This window comes from Enhydra lutris, unplaced genomic scaffold (genome assembly GCF_002288905.1).
Source record: "Enhydra lutris kenyoni isolate GAN:26980312 unplaced genomic scaffold, ASM228890v2 scaffoldscaffold11, whole genome shotgun sequence".
Taxonomy (NCBI): domain Eukaryota; kingdom Metazoa; phylum Chordata; class Mammalia; order Carnivora; family Mustelidae; genus Enhydra; species Enhydra lutris.
The window spans coordinates 2,704,314-2,727,929 of NW_019154095.1; the positions used below are offsets into that span (position 1 = coordinate 2,704,314).

Consider the following 23,616-nt stretch of genomic DNA (forward strand, 5'->3'; position numbering starts at 1 on the left):
ATAAATAAAATAAATAAATAAAAGAAAAACACACACAAATAGCAAGCAATGACTTCATGGACCCCACTGACTCTGGACAAGGTCACATGATCACGATGACACTGAAGAGAGACAAGTCACAATGTACAGTATAACAAGTCATGACAAGCAAGGTCAGTCAATGAACAGCTGACGATGTGTGAAATCCATCTGCATGCTGAGTCAGTGGGAGATGTCCCCACATACATGGATTTCTGGCTGCTGGTCCTGGACCAAACTCAGTGTTAGAATCACCAGATTGAAGTCTATTAGAGTCAGGAGGACAGATTTCCTAGAATTTCAGAAGGATGGAGACAAAAATACAATTTGTGGATGGTAGAACCCCAGGGCTGCTTTCTTCCCCCCAAAAGGAGGTGGAAACTTGCTGCTAAGGAGTTTGGTTCAACAATCAGGAAGGCCTGGTTTTGTAAACACTGTTCTAAACATGAGTCTCCTTCAGTGTCAGTTCTCCCAGAATGGAGATCTGAGCCTTTAATGTAAAGTGTAGGGCGTAGCAAATACCTCGCAGACCCCACCCTACCCCAGTGCCCCAGACAGCTAGAGAGACCAGGCAAAACTACAGTGACTGTTGCATTGGCAGAAGCCCGGCATGTGCTCCCCACTCCCATGAAGTTCACAGGTGTCTATTTTTAACACTGATTCTGGTTTAAAACTGACAGAAAGGGTGTTGGCTAGCAAAGTCTGAGATAGGCAAAAGGTAGAGGCTCCGAAATCTCTCTCCTCCATTCTTCTTGCTGACCTTAAGGACTGAGTCTCTGAATCACAATCCTGAGCTTTGAGGGGGGCTAGGGGTGTGGATGTGGAAAGGAGGGGATCCGCTAACTCAGATGGGGGGAGACCCAGAGGAAATGCATTATGAGCCCAGTGAGCAGATAATGAGTCAAACCAGGACCCTTGTGAGAATGACAAGGGAACCATGAATAATATACGTGGAAAACAGGCTTCTGGCAGGGCTGTCTGGGCACCTGGGGTACTGTCCACTTTGACTCTGAGTGAGCTTCTGAAGTTCACTAGCCCTCCCTAATTTACCTTCATGTTCTTGGTGAAGCGCTTAATATGTGTTTAATTGCCATTGGTTCTATTAAAGTTGAATTAGAATGGCCATGTCAAAGACAGCAAAGCATTAATTCTTGGTCCTTTTTGTTTTTATGCTGGTTTATTCTTGCAAAGCCGTGTGTTTTATACATTTGACACTGGGCTAACTATTTGGTTTGTGCATGGTAATTCCCTGTGAACAACTTGCTAACAACTCTGTGTTAAACATATCAGAATCAAATAGTCCTCTGAACAACACTAATATTGTCTTATTTTTCTATGTATTCATTTTTATTATGAAACCCACTCAAAAGCTTAACCGCTTATCTTGTACCTTTGAGAATAATAATTGCCCTTTTCAAGACAGTCATTATTTAAGCATACAATATCTTCAGCATAAATACTATTTCCCACGATCTTAATTAGGTTTGAATAGTCAGTGCATGGAATAAGAGATATCTTCCTAAACATAGGCCTGGATTTGTTTTTGAGCTGATTTGAAGTATTTGAATATTCTATTATTTTACATATATAAAGTGCGATCATTAATAAGAAAAAGACAACATTCAACATTTAATCCAGCAGTCATATGTTTTAAGCATGTCACAAGAAAATCCATATTCATCACTATAATGACAAGAAATACCATTTGGTTGTATTATTAATCTATAGACTCGATCACTTACAGGGGTGGGTTAAAGTGGCTGCCAGTGACGTCAATCGTTCAGAATGGCTGCGCCATCCGGGAAGGGCATCCGTCACTCACCTCGACATCTGGGCCTCTCTTCGCCGATGCTCCACGTTCCGTTCGCCTGGCACTGCACCAGCCTCTGGCTCTCCAGGAAATACCCAGGGCTGCAGCTGAGCACAACCTGAGCTCCGTACTCATTCAGGGATCCCGAAACCAGTCTCCAGGTGACGTGATCCGAGAGCTGAGCCTCAATGCTGGGACAAGTTACCGCTAGAAGAGAAACATAACAACACCATTTTTTTCTCAAAGGATCAGATCCTGTTTGTTTTTAATGTTAAGGCCCTTCTATATGAAACTGATCTTTCTGTGCAAAACAGAAGCCATTATCTACAGTTCCAGGTACTTTTCTCTACCACCCACATAGTCACAGGGGGATGATCGTGCATATAAAATGCACTTGACAGCCTCCACTGCAGGGCCATGGGTGACCTTGCAGTGACATTGTGATGTAAAGGGGAAAAATCACCCACACAACGTTGCATAGCTCATTTGGATGGAAAATCTTCATCAGGTAAATGAGCACATGCATAAAAAAATCTTGCATATAATTTGTCTCCATTTCCTCTGAGGAACTTGGAATAGAATTGAGTAATTGAAAACCAGCTTGGACACAAGTTACCAGAAAAGCAGATGTCCTCATTCCCTTCCTCCTTATGAAACACACCTATATTTTACACATATATACACCTATATTTTATACACCTATACACACCTATATCTTACATATATATTTTTACATATATATACACATATATATGTGTGTGTGTGTGTGTGTGTGTGCGTATATTCTGTAAGTTATTGGATTTATATGCACACTGCATTCATACTGGGCAGACAAATGTTCAATATATCTCAAAGAAGACAATCTTTTCCTGCTCTTAGGAGAAGGCCTAGAATTACAGTAACTACTTAATAAAGAGCAGTTGCTACAAATATGACAACAGTGATGATATCAGGAAGGGTGGTAGGCTTCCCATTCTGGAGTGGGCTTCAAGGGATCTGCAAAGATGCTGAAAATACATGCAAAAGTTAATGTATGTGAGTATATATATTTTCTGAAAGGTACAATAATATTTCAAATGAATTTTACAAAGTTGGGACTCCACTTCCTCAAATATGAATACGCAGCACAGTAAATCACCTTCAGAATTGACCCCACAGATTAATTTGTTGAGCCTGGGTGAGGCAGCTAGAAAAACCATAGCTTTTTCAGAATGATATTAATAAATAATTTTACTTATTTAAAAATAAATTAAATTGAAAAGTAAATTCTGTACAAGTTTAATATAATTTAATTAGGCATATTCAAATGTTACAAAAATCTCATCAAATCTTCTATCAGTAATTTAGCAATACTATGTGCAAATAAACTGAAAAAAAGGACTTTTTGATATTATTATGATAATGTTTCAATGAGGTTTAAAAAGTGAAAAGGACTTGCTAATTAAAAAGTAACCCTAGATCTATTTTTCTTAAACATTTTTAAATAAAATGATTATCTAAATTTTATATGCATTCAAAATGGCTATTCAAAAGTCCTACATGTGAGACTTGGAACCATAAAAATCCTAGAAGAAAAGACAGGCAATAATTTTTTGACATCGGCTGTGGAAACATTTTCCTAGATATGTCTCCTTCGGCAGGAGAAGCAAAAGCAAAATTAAACTATTGGGACTGCACCAAAATAAAAAAGTTCTGCACAGCAGAGGAAACCATCCATAAGATAGAAAGACAATCTCCTGAACGCAAGAATATATTTGCAAATGATACACCTAATAAGGCCATAATATCTAAACCATATAAAGCACTTATATGACTAAACACCAAATAACCCAATTAAAAAATGGGCAAATGACCTGAATAGACACTTTTCCAATGAAAATTATAGAGGGCCGACAGACACATGAAAAGAGGCTCAACATCACTTGCTAGCAGGGAAGTACAACTCGAAACCACAATGAGACACCATGTTACACTTGCCAGAATGGAAAACTCATGAAACACCAAATGTCGGTCAGGCGGTCAAAGAAAGGGACCTCACACGCCGTTGATGGGAATGCAGACAGCAGCCTCTGTGATAGACAACATGGAGTTTCCTCAAAAAATTAATAGAATTACCATTTGCTCCAGTAATTCCACTACTGGCTATTAACCCAAAGAAAACAAAAACACTAATTTGAAAAGATGCAGGCTCCCTTACGTCTGTTGCAGAATTATTTACTACAGCCAAGAATCTGGAAGCAGCTGAAGTATCCACAGAAAGATGAATGAACAAAGATGCGGGGTACGTACACACACACACACACACACACACAAGAATATTACTGAGCCATAAAAAAGAATAAAACATTGCCATTTGCAATGACATGGGAGGAGCTAGAGAGTATGATGCTAAGTGAAATGAGTCAGTCAGAGAAAGACAGATGCCATCGGATTTCATGCATACGTGGGATTTAAGAAACAAAACAAATGAACAGCAAGAACAACAAGAGACAGACTCTTACACATAGAAGCAAAGCGGGTGGTTGTCAGAGGGCAGGTGGGTGGGAGAATGGGGGGATGGGTTGAGGGGATTAAGAGCACATTTACTGTGATAAGCACTGAGTAGGGTACAGAGCTGTGGAATCACTGTATTGTACACCTGAAACTAATATAACACTGTATGTTCCTTGTAACTGAATAAGAAAACAACAGAACTTGCATGGATATTCAAGCATTTTACCTAAGGATACAAGTAAAAGTTTTCTCTAACTGGGATACCTTTAGAATTCCAGGCAAGATGACGATTTCTGACAAGTCTCCGGTGCCTTTAACCTTGTAAATCCGTAACTCAGCTTCAATCCCACTACCGTTTCAAATAAAATTCATTTCATTTCAACAAGAAGGGTGATTCTAAAACGAACCTGACCACTTTCAGTTGCTTGGACTAACTTTTCCAAGCTCTACTTCTCCCAGGAAGGATGCGATGCGGGCGTGCCCAGGGGAACTGGTCATTTTCTTGGAGCTAATACTACCTACAGTGGTGATCTCCACATTCTGGATGATTACCTCTCCCTTTGTGAAAATGCTATTTGCTTTGCTTTGTAATTATCCGACTCTGGTTTAATTGTTTGCTTGGATCTTTTCCTCCCTGGTAGGCCATAAGCTCTTTCACTGTAAACACTATGTCTTGTCCCCTTTTTTCTTGAGCGTTCTCCCTGCCCTTAAACAGGTGCTGGTGACATATTTATACGCGTGTGCGTGCATGTGCAACTGCTTTGGAAAATAACGTACTAAGAAGATGTAGCAGAAAAACAAAAACCAAAAAACAACAAACAAACAAAACCCCCCAAAAGTGGAGGTGAGAAGTGGAGCAAGGGGTGGGGGGTGGGAAGCTGAGGACAGAAAGAAGGGAGACTTGAATAGATATTTAATGTGGAAGTTCACCCGTCCTTCTGTTCTCCAAAGAGGGGGCAGGGGAAGGTTCTTGGAAACTGTCGCCATTGTGATTCTGTTTAATGTTTTCCAAGATGCTCTGAGGGAGCAAGAGTAGCCTGCCTGTGTGTGAGTGTGAGCGAGCGAGGACACGGTCTGGGGGCTGCAATCCCAAGGCAGGTAAACCACGTTGGTGGGAGACAACAGTTTCCTCCAGGCAGGGGGAAAGGGACCGCTGGACAGTCTGTTCTAAGTGCATGTCGACATCCGCGTGCAACCACACCCGCTGCCCCAGGCACCAGGGAGCCCTGAGCAGGTGCGGCCAGTAAAGGGTGGGGGAGGGGTGCCACAGGAGGCTGTGCCCATGGGGGCCGCGGCCTGCTGGCAGGGCAAACAGCAATCCTGTGCCTGAATTCGGGGCCTTGTGCAAGGAAACGGGATGCTATGCAGGCCCCAAATACCGCTTCCATTCTCCCCTTGGTGTTTCTGTGAATTGAGCAGCCCCAGTCGCCCAGGTCCGAAACCTGACTCTGGTTTCCTCGGTTCTTCTCCCCAAACCTCCCTGGAAGGGACAGATCTGCTGACCCTTCCGCATGCCACCCTGTCTCCTGCCAAAGCTCATCCCCCGCCTCACACCTGTCCACAAGCAAGCTCTTACTTTTGGTGTAAAACTCTACCTGTGTGCCTTTCAAGGAATTAAAAAATATGTATGTATTTCACTTTCCACTTTTTCATTGAAGACCTAAAAGTTGTCCTTGTAAGTTTAAATAATTGACAGCATATGACAAGCGAATTATGGTAACTACTTATACCTCAAGTAAAACAAAACAAAACAAAACAAAAACACTTTTCCTCAGATCCAAGACAATAAAAAAACCAGCAATTTGACACTTCCAAATATTCATTTTTATAGAATACATGTCTACTCCCAAATTTATTTCATTCTGTATTCCCTTGAACTGTCCTATTCCATAATCCCCACAGAAACACATTCTAATGTGATTTAGGTTTGAGACCTTTATAACTAGTCCCGTTACATTCAACAACAGCAAAGCTCTGTTGTCATTCTATTAATAATATATAATTGATTACATTAAAGATATAATAATTTTTATGATTATTTTAAAAGAAGAAAGTGGCATTTCGTTGACAGTATGCTCCGCTATTCATTTTGACATTTATGACAAATTACTGAGCGTTGTTGACTTATGCATTACTGATCTTTAGAAAGAGACAAACTTTACTTTCAATTTTATTGCTAATTTTTACTTTTTACAAGTGTTTTTGTTATAACTATTTTATTCCTGTTAAGAAAACTAGGCATAAATCGGAAGGTAAAGGAAATAGTTTCTCAGCGCTTTCTCTCTCAATGCTTCACCCTCCTCTCTGGCTGTAACACCAGATACCAGCATTACCAGAAGCCGATGGATAGAAAACTCCTTAAACGCCACTGGGAACAAAAAGCCGGAAGCCACTAGACTTCCACAAAGGAAGCCCCTCATTTCCCTGCACTCGAGCCAGTGTTCTGTTTTCACCCCCGTTTGCTGCTTGGACGGTTTTTAGTCTGTTTGCTTATTTCTCCTTGTTGTGGTCATTCGGATTGTTGGTTTCTTTCTGCTCCTTAGGTTTCCAGGTAAATTTGTATGGAAACACCCAGAGAGAAAATGCACAAATTACTATTGCACAGTTCAACGGGTTTTTACATTGTAAACACCCCTCATGTGATCGGCAACAACCTAAAGAATCCGAACGTTAGCGGCACCCAAGAAGCTCAGCCGGGCCGCCATCAGCACCACCTGCACAGGCTTCAGGGACAGAAGGGATGTCATCCGACCGCTAAGGACAGACACGTGCCCTCTAACAGTACACAACCTTTGCGCACGTCCTCGGATGAGTGCACTCAGGAGCACTGCGGGCATGTTTCTGAGCGGTATTTTCAACATTCACACCTGCTACTGAGTCTTCTCTCAAAACAATGTATCCGGTCCCAAGTTCATCCGCAACATATTAGCCCACCAGTTGCTTCACGTTCTTGTCAGCGCCGGGTCTGCAGTCGTTTGTATTCTACAAACCTGTCAGTCCCGTCGTGGGAGGCTAGTGGCGGCCAACAGATACTCTGCATTCTTCTTACTGAAGTTCTCTAAACTGTCTGTGTTTCATACACATCCTTCAAGTATCTTCGCCCTTTCTGGGTTTGTCTTGACCAGGCTTGTAAACACGTGCTTTGAGAGATGGAATATGAAAATTTAATGGAGTCCCATGTATCTTCTTTTTCCTTTGGCGCCGTTAATCTGCATGTCGTTTTGACATCCTTCTTTAAGCCAAGCTCATGCAGGGGGACGACAGAATCTGTGAGGCTGTAGTTTTACAGAAGCTTTAGGTCTGACCTTTCTCACTTACGCCTGTGATCACCTTGCATCAATTTTGTACACGCGGGAATGTAGGGGCTCAAAATTCGTCTTTTCCATGTGTGTTTCCAGTGAACCACTTGCTCCAAAACCCACCTTTTCCCACATTGTGCCTTTGCTGGAATTCAACCCAGTGTGTCCTGGACTCTGCATTCTCTGCCCCAGCTCTGGTTGTGCTCCCCTGTCCGGTACCTCCCTGTCTTAATTCCAGTGCCTGCATGATGACCAGACATCGGGAGCTCTAAGACTATTCCACATGACCTCTGCTCTGCGTGTGGACACAGGAGAAAGTGTGGTGCGCACAGCAGGGCTGCTGTGATGAGTGCAGTTTGGGGAACCCCTGGAAGGTGGGCCTTGAACCTCCAGAAAAGGGGTGGAAGGAAAATAAGGTGGGAGGCATGCAGCGAGTGTGGACGTGGTTGTTGCTGGACGATGAGACCGCACATGGCTTTGCCTCCTTCTGTCATTTCTTCTGTGGGACCCAGGCTGCCCACACATGAGCCACACCAGAGAAAAGCCCATCAGCTGATCGGAGGATTTAGGACTATGAGCCTGATAGCCATAAGAGTACGTTTATTTAAGAAAAATAAATAAATTTTAATGAAAAATAGGCTGGAAAAAAATGAAAACTGAAAGAAGTTTTCTTTTGTTTTTTTTTTTTTGTTTGTTTGTTTTTTAGAAAAAACCTCAAAACAGTTAAACTAAGAGCCCATGAAAGAATATGCTGTATTGTGGTACAAAAATACATGTTTACACACAGATGTGTCACACACACCTGTGCACACACACATGCATATATACTGATAGAAGCTATGCATGTACACAATATTTATCATGTAAATATGACCTACACTGTGCAGTTAAATAAGTCAATGCGCAATTATTTAACAAGGGGTTACTTAGAGAAACAGAATGTTTTTGTTATATTCTTAATTTTTTATTTCTTCCCACGACATCCCAACCTGGTGGGTAAAAAAGAAAGGAAAACAAAAATGTAAGCTACAGGAGGAAGGCAAATGCACGCCGTGTTAGGGCAGGTGCAGAAAATGACGCGTGCGCCACTGGTTGTTTTGCTCCATGGGGACGTTCCATTCTGGGACATAACGCATAACAGAAGAATGGGGTAAGTGTGACTGAGTATCTACGGGACGGCAGAGTCGGGGGAGTGGAGCTAAGGGCTCGAGCAAGGAGCCCAGGAAGGGAGGAGGAGCGTACTGAGTCCCAGGGGTCAGTTTCTGTGGTTTCCCATTCTGGCCGCGGGCCGGCCCCCCAGTCAGAAGCCAGCTGTGTGGGAACGTGTGTCTCTCCTAAGACTTACAAAGACAACGTGGAATTATCGTCACAGGCCAACACAGAGCACTGTGAATGCCACTGCGCTGAGAGTTTGAAAGAAAACACTTCACTCTTCCTTCGGAGACTCTTAGACTGGAACTCACTGGGGTTTGGCCCGTGCCCCTGCGCATCCTCCCCGATCACCTGCAGCCACAGACGCCTGCTAAGGACGGCTGCCGCTTCTGCAGACTTGCAGTCATGTCGTGTTTTCCACAAAGCCCCCTTCCCGTGGCATATGGAATCGTATATACAACCTCACACTAAGCTCATCCTTGCAGCATCACTGCGCCCGGGACAACGTGTTTTCATTGTGATAAGGCAGTCAGCTCAGGCTCACCCAGACCAGGCCAGAATCTTCACCGCTGTCCTGCCTTTTATTTCTCTGACCCGGTCATTTCCTCCACTACTAGAAACAATGCAAGAACGTTGCGTTTATTCCACATGACTAAAACAAGCGATGCTGGACATGGTCTTCAGAATTAATTCAATGAGGACTCCGGGCACACTAGCCTATGAATGTTGTTGTATAAATAATAACATAATTTAAAAAAAAGTTTTAAAAGGCTAGTTCATCTGGAAAATATAGCGAGAGAAAGCATCCTCTTTACATAAATCTTATAAATCAGTTTTTATGACAATTATAAGTGAATAAGTCGCCGGGTCTACTTTAGGGAAATTAAATATTTTCAATAAATATAGGTTTAAAAAATAAATTTAAAAATGTAGACATGGCTGGCTTGGTAGAAAGTACACAGTCTGCCAGTTGACCTTATATTCTTTCCTTTATAAAAGAGGAAATACGGGGGTGCCTGGGTAGCTCAGTCAGTGAAGCATCTGCCTTTGGCTTAGGTCATGATCCTGGGGTCCTGGGATCGAGTCCCGCATTGGGCTCCTTGCTGGCAGGAAGTCTGCTTCTCCCTCTTCCACTCCCCCTTCTCGTGCTCTATCTCACTCTATCAAATAAATAAATAAAAATCTTCAAAAATAGGAAATACAGATTCTCTTCTGTCACCTTAAAGAAAACAACTCTCAAGGAACCATTTTCTTGTATTTCAACAAGTTCCAGAGAACACGTGTTCCCAACCATTCCCAAGTATTTGACACAGTTCATAGCTTGATGAGCTTGACAAAGTAAAAATCCCAAAATGATACTTCTCAGATCAGCTCAGCTGAAAGTGCAGACCATGCAAAGCTCCTGTGCACAAAAAGGGGAAACACATTTCTCTATCTTGTGAACATTTCAGTGATAACACAAAATATTTTGCATTGTACTTGAGAAATTCTAGCTTTTAATCTTACCATGAGTGATTCTGATTTATGATAGACTCATTTAGCCAGTGCCAAAGCAGGAAGACTAACAGTTGTTTTTGTTTAAGATATTCAGACAGTGACAGTATTCCACTATAAATAAAAGCCCTTCAGCCTCCCCACCCCCATAAATTACAGACACGTATCATAAATCTTCTGGAATATTCCAATCAGCCCATGCATGCCAGGATGCAATTGTCATTTCTCATTTAACAACAGATTCTCCCCCATCATACTCAATGCGGGTAAGTGCTTCTTATTACCAAGTTTAGTTCAAGCACATTTAATTAGATTTGTAAAATTACAATTAGATGCCATTGGAGTAAAATGATTTAAGCAGCCTCATAATGTCCTTCCTACTCACAACTTAAGTGAGCTTTCAGCATGTCCACAACAATCTGGACTCTCTGGACAGGGGAGGGAGAAGTCGGTTTCTGTTCTGGAGCATTAGAAACTGAAGAACACTCCTGCTTTGGTGTAGGTAAATAATGAAGATATGGTCTTCAGGGGGAAGGACCATACAGAGGCAATGGAAATGCATTCCACACCCTCCAATTTCAACATCACTGTGATAGGAAGTCCCTTGACAAAGACTGGATTGAGACTATGGGATTCTTAAGGAAATAACTTGGTTTTGGATTTTGGCTATATCAGATTTTAACCAAATGCTTAGTGTGTGTTATTTAGAATAAGAGTAGTGAGGGGCGCCTGGGTGCTCAGTCAGTTATGCATTGCCTTGCGCTCAAGTCATGATCCAGGGTCCTGGGATCAAGTCCCACATCAGGCTCTCTGCTCAGGCGGGAGTCCCCCTCTCTCTCCCCCTCTTTCTTCCCCCTGCTTATGCTCTTGCTCTCTCTCAATAAATAAATAAATCTTTAAAAATAGAATAAGAGTAGCAAATTAATAAAGAGCGAAATCATGGAGTTTTAAAAGCAAACTTCTAGCAGGTAATTTATGGGTCACCTGAGAGCAATCAACTTTTCACCCTCAGACCAAAAACGTCCAAACACTTCAGAGCTCCTACCCACCCCCTCTCCAAGGTTCCCGACTAAATCTAAAACCTCTGAACATTCTTACATTCTGGCCCTGAAATTGCTGGACTTCTCATTCTGGTGACTACTGCCTTTTTCAGTTATGAACTTCATTCAAAAGCCTCTTGAGATCAGACATTTTCTGTCTCGGTCTTCTTGTGATTTTGCTGCTATGTTAGTCCTAATAAATATATCTTAGTCAAGTCAGACCCTAGAGCATTTACATAACTGACTGTAGCTATGCCAAAAAACGAATATTCCAACTCTATTGTAGCGTAAACACCTTCCAGAAAATCTGTTCTCAATAAGAAAACAAGACCAGTGTTGAATTAACCTCATCCATGTAGTGATAATGGGAAATATGGTTCAGAATTTTTTTGTAATTCTATAATCTAGGTTTTCCAGTAGAGCTATTTTTTAAATTACTGAACGGCTTATTTTTAATTATACTAAATGAGTCTAAACCTCCCCCTGGACAGGATGAAATGGTGCTGCTAATCTAAGTGTAGATTAAAAGTACAAAATCTCGATGTTTCACAATGTAATTGACTGCGCTTCCAACAAAGGAATCCACAACAGTGACGTCACCGTTTTATTAGCCCCGCTTTCTAAGGTCATGGTTTCAGTAGGCACTGACAGTCAACACTGAGCCAGCTACTAGTCAGTTCCTATAATTAGGAACATCTTTAGAGTTTTTGGGGAAAGAAAATTGCTTGCTCAAAAATATTTAATGCACTTGCTTAAATATTCTTTCTCATTTCCCCTAGTGAGAACTGCCTCCTTGCATTGTTTTAAATAAGAGTCTAACAATGTCTCCCGGGTAATTGTAGGTTATGATGAATGTGACCCTAAATCTTAAAATTACTGTATATATAGCACAGTTAGTGCCACGAGAGCAGGGCTAGGACCCTGCCCGAAGACCCCTGAGCTCTATTATGGAGATAAACCGTACAAACTAGGGATTGGTGTCTATGTCCATGGTCATTCAACTAATGTAAGCCACGAGGAAATGTTGTATGATGGTTGAAGACCCCTGCTTTATTGGTCAGATCCTCAACCGTTAATGCTCTGGATACAGGCTGGCAGAGACCTGAAGGAGAAGATAAAAGAAGAGTGGGAAGACATGGATGCTTCCAGAACGTTGGTGGCACTTTGCTGTAGAAAGGATGAGGGAGGCATCTGGGAAGCTGGTGTGTAAGAAGGCATGGCCCTAGAGTCAGTGGGAGTAAAGGGTTGGTTACGTCCTCTGACTCTGGCACTACGATGATGTCAGTACGGAGCAAATTATGATGTCAGTACAACAAAGGTTGCACATACATGCTTTCCTTCCATGAAGACTCCACACACAAAGGATCACGTGTTGCATCATGACCACGCTTGAGAAGGGGCTCAACTGGAAAACTTGAGACCTGAAAACTGCCTTCTAGCAATTCTTAAATTGTTTCTAAATTCTTATAACTCAACGCATGATATCGCACATGGCATCCAGTTACATTCTTCTTCAAAAAACTTCAGTACGGGTGACAGATGAATGAAAATATTATTTTTGGTTGAAACGTCATTAAACATTCAGAAGAACCAGCATCACATCGTTTTGTGGGGAGATTTAGTTTAAGAGCTCAGAGAGCTAGGAATCTGTGTTATGCTTCCTATCCTCCCATACTTTAGGGTTAGAATCATCATATGAAAGTTAAAGGGTCCATATACCTATATTTAGTAAAATTAATGAACTTCATCATTCAATGGAATAGAATAGAATATTAGTTATGTACAGAATATGCAGAATGACCTTTAAGGTGTTGTGTTCAATACATTAATTCCTCAAAATATATATATACATATGTGTGTGTGTGTGTGTGTGTATAACACACATGCACAAAATCAATGTTTCAGGATTATTTTGCATTTCAATAAGTGCATGCTCTCTCTGTGCCTGAACCAGGTGTAGAAGCATTTTGGAGCAAGACACAAGGAGCAGAGCCCTGGTCAGCCGAGAGCAGCCTGCCTGGCCGGGCACACATCTCAGGCTACTTGGCTGGGAAAAGACTCAACTATCCAGCCTGAAAGAGTGAAAACCTCTCCTGCTCATGAGTCACTCTGGTTACACAGTAGCAACTTAAAAAACAGTCATACACTTCCATTGACCATCTCCACAGGGTGGAATCTACCATATTTCAAGACTAGTGGCAGGAATTAATTTTATTTAACCCTGACCAAAGTCTCTTGAGGTTGAGACAACCATCAATATGACTACAGAGAGTTGCTGATGATAAATCAAGTTTCAGAGATTTAAGGATTTCCTGTCTTTGGATTTCCTGTCTTAACATAGATGGTAAATAGATGTAGGTATTTATATATTAAATTTGTATTTAAAAAGAATCTTATCTTAACACTAAATATTTTAGACAACAATTATGCAATAAAAATGGTTATTTTTAACTACTCAAAACTAAATAGAAATTAAAAGAAATATATAAAAGTTATGAATTAAAATGTACTAGAGAGGAAACAGAGTCGAGGGTGTATAAAAGTTATTTATGCCTCAATAAATTGGTTTAGTTCTTCTAAAAAAAAAAATCATAAAAACAAAAACAAAAACAAATAGTTTCCTCACACCTTGTTTGACGGGGGCCATGAGAATCATTCCACCAGTCATGATAAAGATACAGCCATGAGCCAAATGGACAAATGCACCTGCTGTGCAGTGTTCATGTTTCTTAAAGATGAAACAAAGTAACTAACATAGCCCAGTTCCTAGGGAAGATAAATGACCTGCACAAAACAAGACCCAGATTTACCACTGAGCATTAAAGGGCAAATTTTTCTTTCTCATGTTTACCAAGGAGCCAAGGGGAACCTGTTCACAACTCCAGTTAAAACACAAAAAGCTGGGCTGCCTGGGTGGCTCAGTGGGTTAAGCCGCTGCCTTCGGCCCAGGTCATGATCTCAGGTTCTGGGATCGAGTCCCGCATTGGGCTCTCTGCTAGGCAGGGAGCCTGCTTCCTCTTCCCTCTCTCTCTCTCTCTGCCTGCCTCTCTGCCTGCATGTGATAGCTCTCTGTCAAATAAATAAAATCTTTAAAAAAAAAAAAAAACACAAAAAGCTGGTCTAAGTCATGTCCAATCTTTGCAAATAAAAGAAGCAGAAAAGTCATAGAGTAAAATCCAGCTTGTTCTAAAGAAAAGGACTGAATCTAATCTGAAATGATATCTGATCTCCAACAGAGCATCAAGATCTCAGAACATGTTCAGCAACAGGGTCAAGTGCGCACGGCCTGCCGGGCAGCCTGAAAACATTTCATCCCAGCAGAAGGCGCAGTAGCTGAGGTGGGCACTACTTGATGGCCCCCGGGAAGAGGCTTCACAGGCAGGACGCCATGCCTCCTTGCCTCGCACAGAGATGCACAACCCACCCCACAAAGCAATGCGTCCCAACATCGAGGAGCAGAAACCGGCCAAGCTTCTAGAAGACGTTTCTCAACTGTGTGTAGGCTCACCTAACACATCAGAACCCTGCCAGATGGACTCCCATGCACCTGCCGGCTCTGATCCCCGTTCCCCTGCGGCAGACCCGGGCCCAACCAGGGCGGGCTGGACGTGAGGCAGTGCAGCACTACGAGGCGCTGCAGGGGTGTCTGGCTCTGACCCGACCTCCTGGTCCGGCCATCTTTCCAAATCTGGTAACAAACACACTTGGAAGATAAGGATAGATTCACGCCTCCCAACTCATACATAGACCTTTCCTTTGCTTTTCCTTTTAGCTTTGTATGTATTTTTTAAATGCATATGCACATGAAGTTATGTATTTAGATCAGGTGGGAACTGGACTGTTCTTCATCAAGTTTGCTAAGATCTTAACCAAGTCCCTTGTGAATGCACAGTGTAGTCAGGACGGGCTCTTCATGGCAGCCACATGTGCAGACCTGGCCCGGGGACAAGCATGGAAGGGCCGATGCCAGATGGACGCCCTCACCCTCAGTCCCAACTCTGCCAAGGTCCAACTGTGCAACCCTGGGGAGGTTTCCACTTCTCGGGGTCCCCAGTTCCCATCTGCGAGATGGGGATAATAATAGTGCTTCGAACGTCTGTTAAATTTAGGACTCAAAGATCGAAGGCATATTAAATGCTTATGACAGGGCCTGACACACAGTGGAAACTCAGTGATGCCAGACAGAGAATTGATTACACAACACAGGGCTTCAGGGACATGATTTAGGATAACGCCATGTTTGTCAAGGTGTAATACGTGAAGTATAACATGTATTCTACTCTGAAAATGGGGGTAATCAATATAGACACCATGTAAGCAATTTTCAGTCCATTTTTTAAGGGACTAAGTGGATAAATATACATCCCCCAAAACATTTTATATAAAATATTATTTTATATTTATAAGCATTACAGATATATACATATATACATTTATTTAATATAAATATATACATATAAAATATGCACATACATTACATACCTCTATTTCTAAGTATGTGATACACATGCATGAATATACATGCTTGCATTTATGCATGTACACACAGGTGTATATTTTTTTATAATTTTTTTACACAGGTGTATTTTTGGTAATATGTGCACATATAGTTATAAAATGTATTATATACAGATGGATGCATTTACCTACATATATGCTGATGCATACCCAGCTAACTAGCCAAGTAACTAGATAATTTGTTTATATCTAATCTTAGTTTTTCTATGTTTGAGCTATTTACAGGTCATATAAAGCTATTTGGTATGGCTTTAACTTATTCTTCCTTTCCCAAAACACACAGGCATTGCATTTGATCAGGTAACATGCTCATAGAGCCTGGTGCATAGTAGGTCTCTGACAAATTATCCATGACAAAATTGCTTCACTGACTAACACCAGTGGTTAAAAAAAGAAAACCTATACATTGGGACTAGGACTTTGAATTCATTTCTCCTTAGAAGGCAGTTTTAATGGTTTTGCTTTCTCCTAAATGCAGAGTATATTATGCACGCCTATTCATCATTCTGCCAAACTGTTAAACCCACACATTAATACCAAGAGCCTCCCTCGTTCTATTATGCCACTGGCATGAATCATATCTTCAAGGATCCAAATTCAGTCTCAGTAAATAATTAAAATGAAAAGAAATGAGCCTCAGGCACTTGCCTGGGAGATCTGCCTGCTAGGGAGATGTGCAAACTGAAAAAGTTATTTATTACAGCCTTTCCTTCAGTAAACCTGTGGGCCACACCAACTCATTTTATTTACCATTTACATTTACTATGTATCAAAGCAGAAGTGCTTCCTTTCTCCTTAGAGTCCGGTAGTGATCTATATGCCACTGCAGACCGTAAAGAAACAAAATCCTGTCATGTCAACAAAGTACACAGAGGAACTGGCCTGGGGGAAATCTGCATTTCAGAGCTCCACAGTAACCAAATTTTCTGACCCCAAGACAAAATTTTATGCTTACTCTGTGCAATTTCTTTAATTTAAATTAAGTGAAGTAAACACCACCCCACCAAGATTAAATAGGTTTTCCAATCTCTGAATACCAAAGAACTTAAATAAAATATCTATGTCTCCCTTTTGTAAAATGTAACAGAGAATAAGGAGACAAGAAATACTTGAAAGTTTCAATTAATATTTGGAAAATTTGGGGCTGATTTTCCATTTTATCACAAAAACTCTGTGTATTGTCTGCATCCCCAGACAGGTTCTGGGAGTGTCACACAATTGCTGTGCTTTCAAAATGCCCAAAGATCCCTACCTACCCATCAGTGTCGCCATATAGCTTTGCCTGGGGCAGCAGGGAACCTCCAACAGGGCAGTTTCGGTGCAATGAAATACTTGCCTCGGTGTTTTTATAATGACCAATCACATGTACCTGGTTGCAAACTGCAGACTTGGGCTATCTCAGTTACTCATTTTTTTTTTAAATCAGTAAGATAAGGAAAGCAATAGTTTCTCCACAGGATTGTTATTGTAACTGAATGATGTAGCACAGACACATTTGTCATGGAAAACTATATCGTGCCTCTTTTCCTCCTAATCTGACATAGTTGGCTCTTTATGTTACAGTTTTATGATAGTGACTTGTTCATTGCCAAATAGGAACCACTTGCACTGGCATTCTCCATTGGAGACCAAGCTGTAAAGCAGGTTTAAAAATCCTGGTGTGCGTAATTGCTTAACCCAATGAGGTATGGCCTTAACACTTACATATGGCTCATACATAAAAAAGAGTTTGGCTTGTACAGAGGCATTCTGTCCAGCATGTGCTCAGGATGAAATAATTCAACACTACAGTGACACACTAACGGGTCTTGCTCATTGCTTCAATCTGAAGTAACAGCCTTTAATTAATCCAAAGATAATGTTTTATTGGTTAAAATAAAATGTCATAAAAACACCACTGAGACCATATGTCTGTGATCCCCAATAAGCTGGATTATCTTTAGGAAAAATTATGGCTTTAAAGCCTTTCCTATAGCTTTACAAATAATGGAAGTATCTGTGTTCATCAGGGCATTTTTAGTACAATCAATTATGTCCCTAGAAATATTGACAACCAAAAAGAAGATTGATTTTGTAGGAAAATGGGAAATATTTTTTCAATTAATTTTCCAAATTTTTGCATTCATTTAAAAACGTTTTGGAAAAAAGTGTCATTTTGTATTCTGTTTTAACGAAATAAAAACAAAAGTGAGAAGTCATTGTGATACTGGAAAAAAAAAAAGACACGTAGATAGATGGAGCAGAAAATTAAATCTCCCAAACACATAGTAAATTGATCTTTGGCAAAGGAGCAAAAAGTAATACAAATTCAGCACATCTAGACTTTCGATAAATAGTGTTGGAACAACCAGACATCCTCACGCCAAGATGAAGATAGGTGCAGAACTTACACCTGCCCCCAAAATTACTTTGAAATGGATCAAGACCCACATGTGAAGTAGAAAACTCCTAGAAGGTAACACAAGGGATAATCTAAGTGATCCTTTATTGGGGGGATAACTCTTTAAGGGCAACACCAAAGCCATGTTCCATGAAAGAAAGAATTGATAACCTGTACTCCATTAAAATTGAAAACTCCTGCTCTGAAAGACACCATCATGAGAATGAGAAGACAGAAAGACACCATCAAGAGGATAAGAAGACAAGCCAGAGCCTGGGAAGAGACACTTAGAGAAAGCATCTCTGATAAAGGACTGGTAGCCAGAATTTTCAAAGAACTCTTACAGCTCAACGATAAAGCAAACATCTTGATTAAAAGCAAGCAAAAGCCCTACATATAAATCTCACCAAAGAAGGTAGACCAATGGCAAATAAGCACATGGAGACATGTTTCCCAGCATATGCCCCCAGGGAAATGCAAGTTAGCACAACAAGGAGATGCCTCTACACACATATTGACGGCTAACGTACAGAACACTGATAACACTGAATGCTGATGAGGGCATGGAGCACCAGGAACTCTCACCCATTGCTGGGGAGGAAGATATAAAACAGTGCAGCCAGTTTGGAAAACTCAATATACTCTTACCATATGACCCAACAATCATGCTTCTTGGTATTTATTCAAAAGAGTTGAAAATTTGTGTCCACAGAAAACCTGCACCCGAATATTTACACCAGCTTTATTCATAAGAGCCTACACTTGGAAGTAAGCAAGCTCTCCTTCAGTTGGGGGGAATGGATAAACTGTGGTCCACCCAGACAACAAAATATTGTGCACCAAAAAGAAATTAGCTATCAAGCCATGCAAAGACATAGAGGAACCCTCAATGCATGTCACTAAGTGAAAAGAACTATTCTGAAAAGGCTACATAGTGTATGATTCTAACTATAGGACATTCTGGAAGAGGCAAAACTATGGAGACAGGGAAAAAAGATTAATGGTTACCAGGTATTAAGGGGAGGGGAGTAGGGTGGGGCAGATAGCAGGCAGAGTATGAAGATTTTTAGGGCACTGAAAATACAGGTAGACACCGTAATGGTTGATATATATATTTACCCATCTGCCCAAACCCACAGAATGTATGATGCCCAGAGTAACCCTTCTGTAAGCCGAGCTTTGGGTGATAATGGGGTATCAAAACAAGTTCATCACTTGTAAAAATGAACCTCTCCACTTGTTGGGGGGTACTCGTGATAATCGGGAGGAGAGAGTATACGGGAAATCTCTGTACTTCCAGCTTATTTTTCCTATAAGCCTAAAGTTGTTCTAAGAGACAAAGTCTATTTTTAAAAAAGGATGTAAGAATAAAAATTGCATTTACGTCATTTGCACAGTTACCTTGTCACTTATCATATCTTTCTCAGATGCTATACAAATTTTAAATTTGCTTTCCCTTTAAGACCTAGCAGATACCTGACATTTTAAGCATAGCACCCAGAGCACTTAAAACAAAAACACTGATGCCTGTTTTCCATCCAAGACTAGTTGACTCAGGATCTCTGAGAGTCAGATCTGGACACTAGTAATGATTACACACATGATTTTATGTGTAACCAGAGTGCCAAACCACGGCATTAGGGAAAGGGCACAGGATTGAGAACTAGAGAGAATGGAATTCAACCCAAACTCTGCCGACAAGTAGCTTTTACTTCATTGGGAAGGTGGTGTGTGTCCTCCTTCTAGAGCTGTCAGGAGATTAAGAGATAAACTGTTTGAAACATGTGGCACAAGGTAGACACCTTACATTGACAAGGACTATTCATAACAACCTCTAGGCTGTGTGCAAAGAGAGCGATGTCTTAAATGCCTAGGAAATTGTTTTCATTATAAAGAGCCAAAACATACAATGTTATTGACATCTGTGGGGTTAGGCTTTCATTTCGAGAGAAAAAAATTTATCTAGGATTGAACTTAAAAACCTACCAATATATCTTATTATTCTAGTTTCCTATACTATTTTTAATTATAATAAAATAGTTCTTTATTAAATAAAAAAGTGAGAAATATTACTATTGTCTCAACAGTGTCTCACTGTTGAGAGGCCTCACTGCTTCTCAGGAAAAGCAATAATTATCAGCAAAATTAAAAAAAATAGATGAAAATGATGACAAGGAAAATAAGAACTATGGAGAGAAGTCAACCATGTTCTGTAAACATTTATGTGTTCATAGCTAAGCAGTTCAAATAATTTTAACATAACCAAAATGCTACACACAAAAAGAGGTCAATAAACTAGTTTTATAACTAGTTTTATAAGACCATGTGGAAATACTTTTCAAATATCATAAGAGCAAAAATACTGTTTATGTGGAAATATATAGTTCTCAATTTTTAGAAATTAAATAGATTACTTCTAGTTTGAAGCTAGTTTTAATATAGATACAAAGATATTTTGGTGTACATTTTATGTGCATGTATGTGTGTGTGTGTGAACTTTTGCTCTCTTTGGCTCTGCACTATGGAGTTTATTATTATTTTTTAAGACTACAGTATAAGCACGAGCCCAAATTTCTGATCCTTTTAAGAATACTATATACCATATATATAGATATAGTATATATCTACATATACTGTATATATACACATGTATATATACGTGTGTGTATATATGTGTGTATATATATATATATATATACATATTTATATACCATAAAGAACTTTCCAGAAAACTTACTCTTCACAAATCAGTGACTCATTTACTAAACACCCATGTATTATATAGAGTAGCTGATACACTAAGAGGCAAAGCACTGCTTTAACCTCAAGGAATTTATAAAGAGGTGGGAGGCGGATAGGAAACTCACGTTGAGTTATGTCTTAATTTTGCATAGAATACTATCGCCAAGCTATATGTCTCAACCTCCTCTAGAGGTCATCTAACCAAACTGAAAGTGACAGCATGGCCAAGGTTTGCTGCATAAATCAGAGGGTCTAGATCTTGACGGAACCGACGTGATTCTATCTGACCAATTTTCAAGAAGGCCGAGCTTATCTTTTATGGTTGCAGCACTTTCTGGGGAAGAGACTGGTTTTATTTTTTTTATCTTATCATTTATTTATCTATCTGTCTTTAGCAATTTCAAATTTAGACTGGCTCTAATATCACCACAATGCAAGAGACCAGGGCCTCACTTGCTGTAGAAGAGGGTCTCTGTACTTCGTAATCTGGAGCTCTCACCCATGAATCTCACTCCAAATTAAATCTGCCAGGATATGCAAAGGCCCCGGACACTCACGTTTACACATGGGGGGCTTCCCTGTGTTGTTCCATAATCCATCTTCCCGACACACAGCGGCTGCTTGCTGGCCAGCTTCCAGCTGAAAGCCCTCGTTACATTCATAGGTCACTTTACTATCCAACGTGAACTCGTTGCCCGTAAATGAACCGTTTCCTGGGGACTCGGGGATTCCACAGGACACAGCTGGAAAGAAATGGCAGAAACACAGTTATTCTTGCAAGATGTTATGTCACTTCGTTGCTCCATTGCTATGGTTCATGGCCAGTGCATAGACAAGTAGAGAGGTTTTTATATTTCTAATGTGTGGAATAAGTGGACACATTTTCAATGTTTTAAGGATCTTGAGGGTTGATGAGAAACCATGGAAAACTGCTCAGAGTAGAGCATCTGTGTGATTAGGATCCCGGAAGGTAAGTCTGACTGCTGTGAAACTGTTGAAACACACTGAGGTGTTTTCTCGGATGGCCATGCTCAGGATGCCAAAGGGTCAGGCTTTCTACTTCAGCTAATACTGCAAAGAAAGGAGGGAAGAGCATCTCTACCATTGCAAAATCTACTGATGCCTCGGTGCCGAGATCTCTCAGGAATCAGAACTGAAGCCAACAGTCTAACCTCCCCTTATGTGCACCTTCCCCTCCCTCCACGACTCCTCTTCCTTAAAGCCCCAGGCATTCCTAATAAAACGCAAATCACTGAGCCAAGATGACTGATGCATCTACAAATACAGTATTTGTTATTTTATAAATTACCTGTCAGAACACAAGCCCTTGAGGAGGAAGGAGGAGGAGGAAGGGAAGGTGGGAGGAGAATGGGAAGGTACCTAGAGCAGAAAGCACAGTGCTAAGCAGGCTGCTCTCAGTGTGAGGCCACACAAGAGAGTGGGATGAGGGAAGCGGACATGTTTTAAAGACAAGGAAGATGGCGGGAGAGTTCAGGGTAAACACTGTCTTCTTCAATTTCCTAGCTCTGATCCAGACTCACCTAGTATGAGATATAAGGAAACAAGACAAAACAAACCAACATAAAATACATCTCAAGTGACGTGACTATAAGTTGCAGTAAAGAAAACAGTAAGACAGGACAAAGAGATGGAGAGTCACTCCCTACGACACAAACCGAGTCCAGGTGTTCTTGTCAAAGAGAACTTTTCCAATAACTAGAGTACTGGCCTCCGTGTATGCGATCGATATTTAACATATTATTCATCTCATGGATTCTAAGTTTGAGTCATTTAAAATGTTTCCACATTATTCTAATAAAAAAACACATGTAGCTTGTTAGAGCTGAAAGGATAGGTTGAATGACTTTATATAAACTTATAGTTTTACAGATAAAGAAAACAGAGGGTCAGAAGGAGAAAATGACTCGCCCATGGAATCAGAGGGACTCTGTGTAGAACCTGGGCCACAGAGCAGACCTGTGACTCCTGAGGCCACCTTCGAATCCTAGGAGAGCCCTATGAACTACCCGAGGTTCACTCTGAGTCTTCTGGCTGTTCTGTTGTTTCTTTAGCACAACCTTCAATAAATACAATGGAAAATTATGAGAGAGCTAAAACAATGTATACATGTAGAGGCTGATAAAGATGAAACTTCTGGAAAGTCCAAGTACTCAAGTTTCTCTTGTGCTTAAATGTCTAATCAGCTATTTCAACCATCTAAAACATACATATATATAATACGTATGTAATATATATTACTCTAATAAACATTTGCAATAGATAGGGGATAAAAATTCAGACATATAGACATGATTTTGGACAAAGTATTTAAAATAATTATTAACCTCTGGCTTTCCAAAGCTATTGCTTTATTGAGGCAATGTATTGAGCATCTGCAAAACGTTCATCTTAATTTATTGAATGCAGTGAATGTCCTTTGTGACTGGATCTCTTGGCATCACCCATCCCTTCTTTCCTCACCAGTTCCTCTCGGATTTCACTCAAACAATCATTTGTTCATTCTCACAAACCTAAATTTCTCTCCTTGCTGAAGCATGCTCAGTGCCCAGCTACCTTCTAGCTCTCATTTGGGGTTAGTGTCTAATGAAATGACATTTCTTTGGCAGGTAACATTCTGCAAATATCCATGAAATCCTACCTTAAAGGGAT

General features: G+C 40.6%; 1 protein-coding gene across 1 annotated transcript in view; it reads right to left on the bottom strand.

The window, feature by feature from the left end:
- The window catches only part of LOC111144434 (CUB and Sushi multiple domains 1), a 1,720,260-nt gene that overhangs the window by 75,858 nt on the left and 1,620,786 nt on the right, over window positions 1–23,616 (bottom strand). The window contains exons 49-50 of the mRNA XM_022498737.1: window positions 21,504–21,689; window positions 1,841–2,035 (exon numbers count right to left, since the gene is read on the bottom strand). Of these exons, the coding sequence (XP_022354445.1) occupies window positions 1,841–2,035; window positions 21,504–21,689 (381 nt within the window). The remainder of the gene's footprint in view (window positions 1–1,840; window positions 2,036–21,503; window positions 21,690–23,616) is intronic.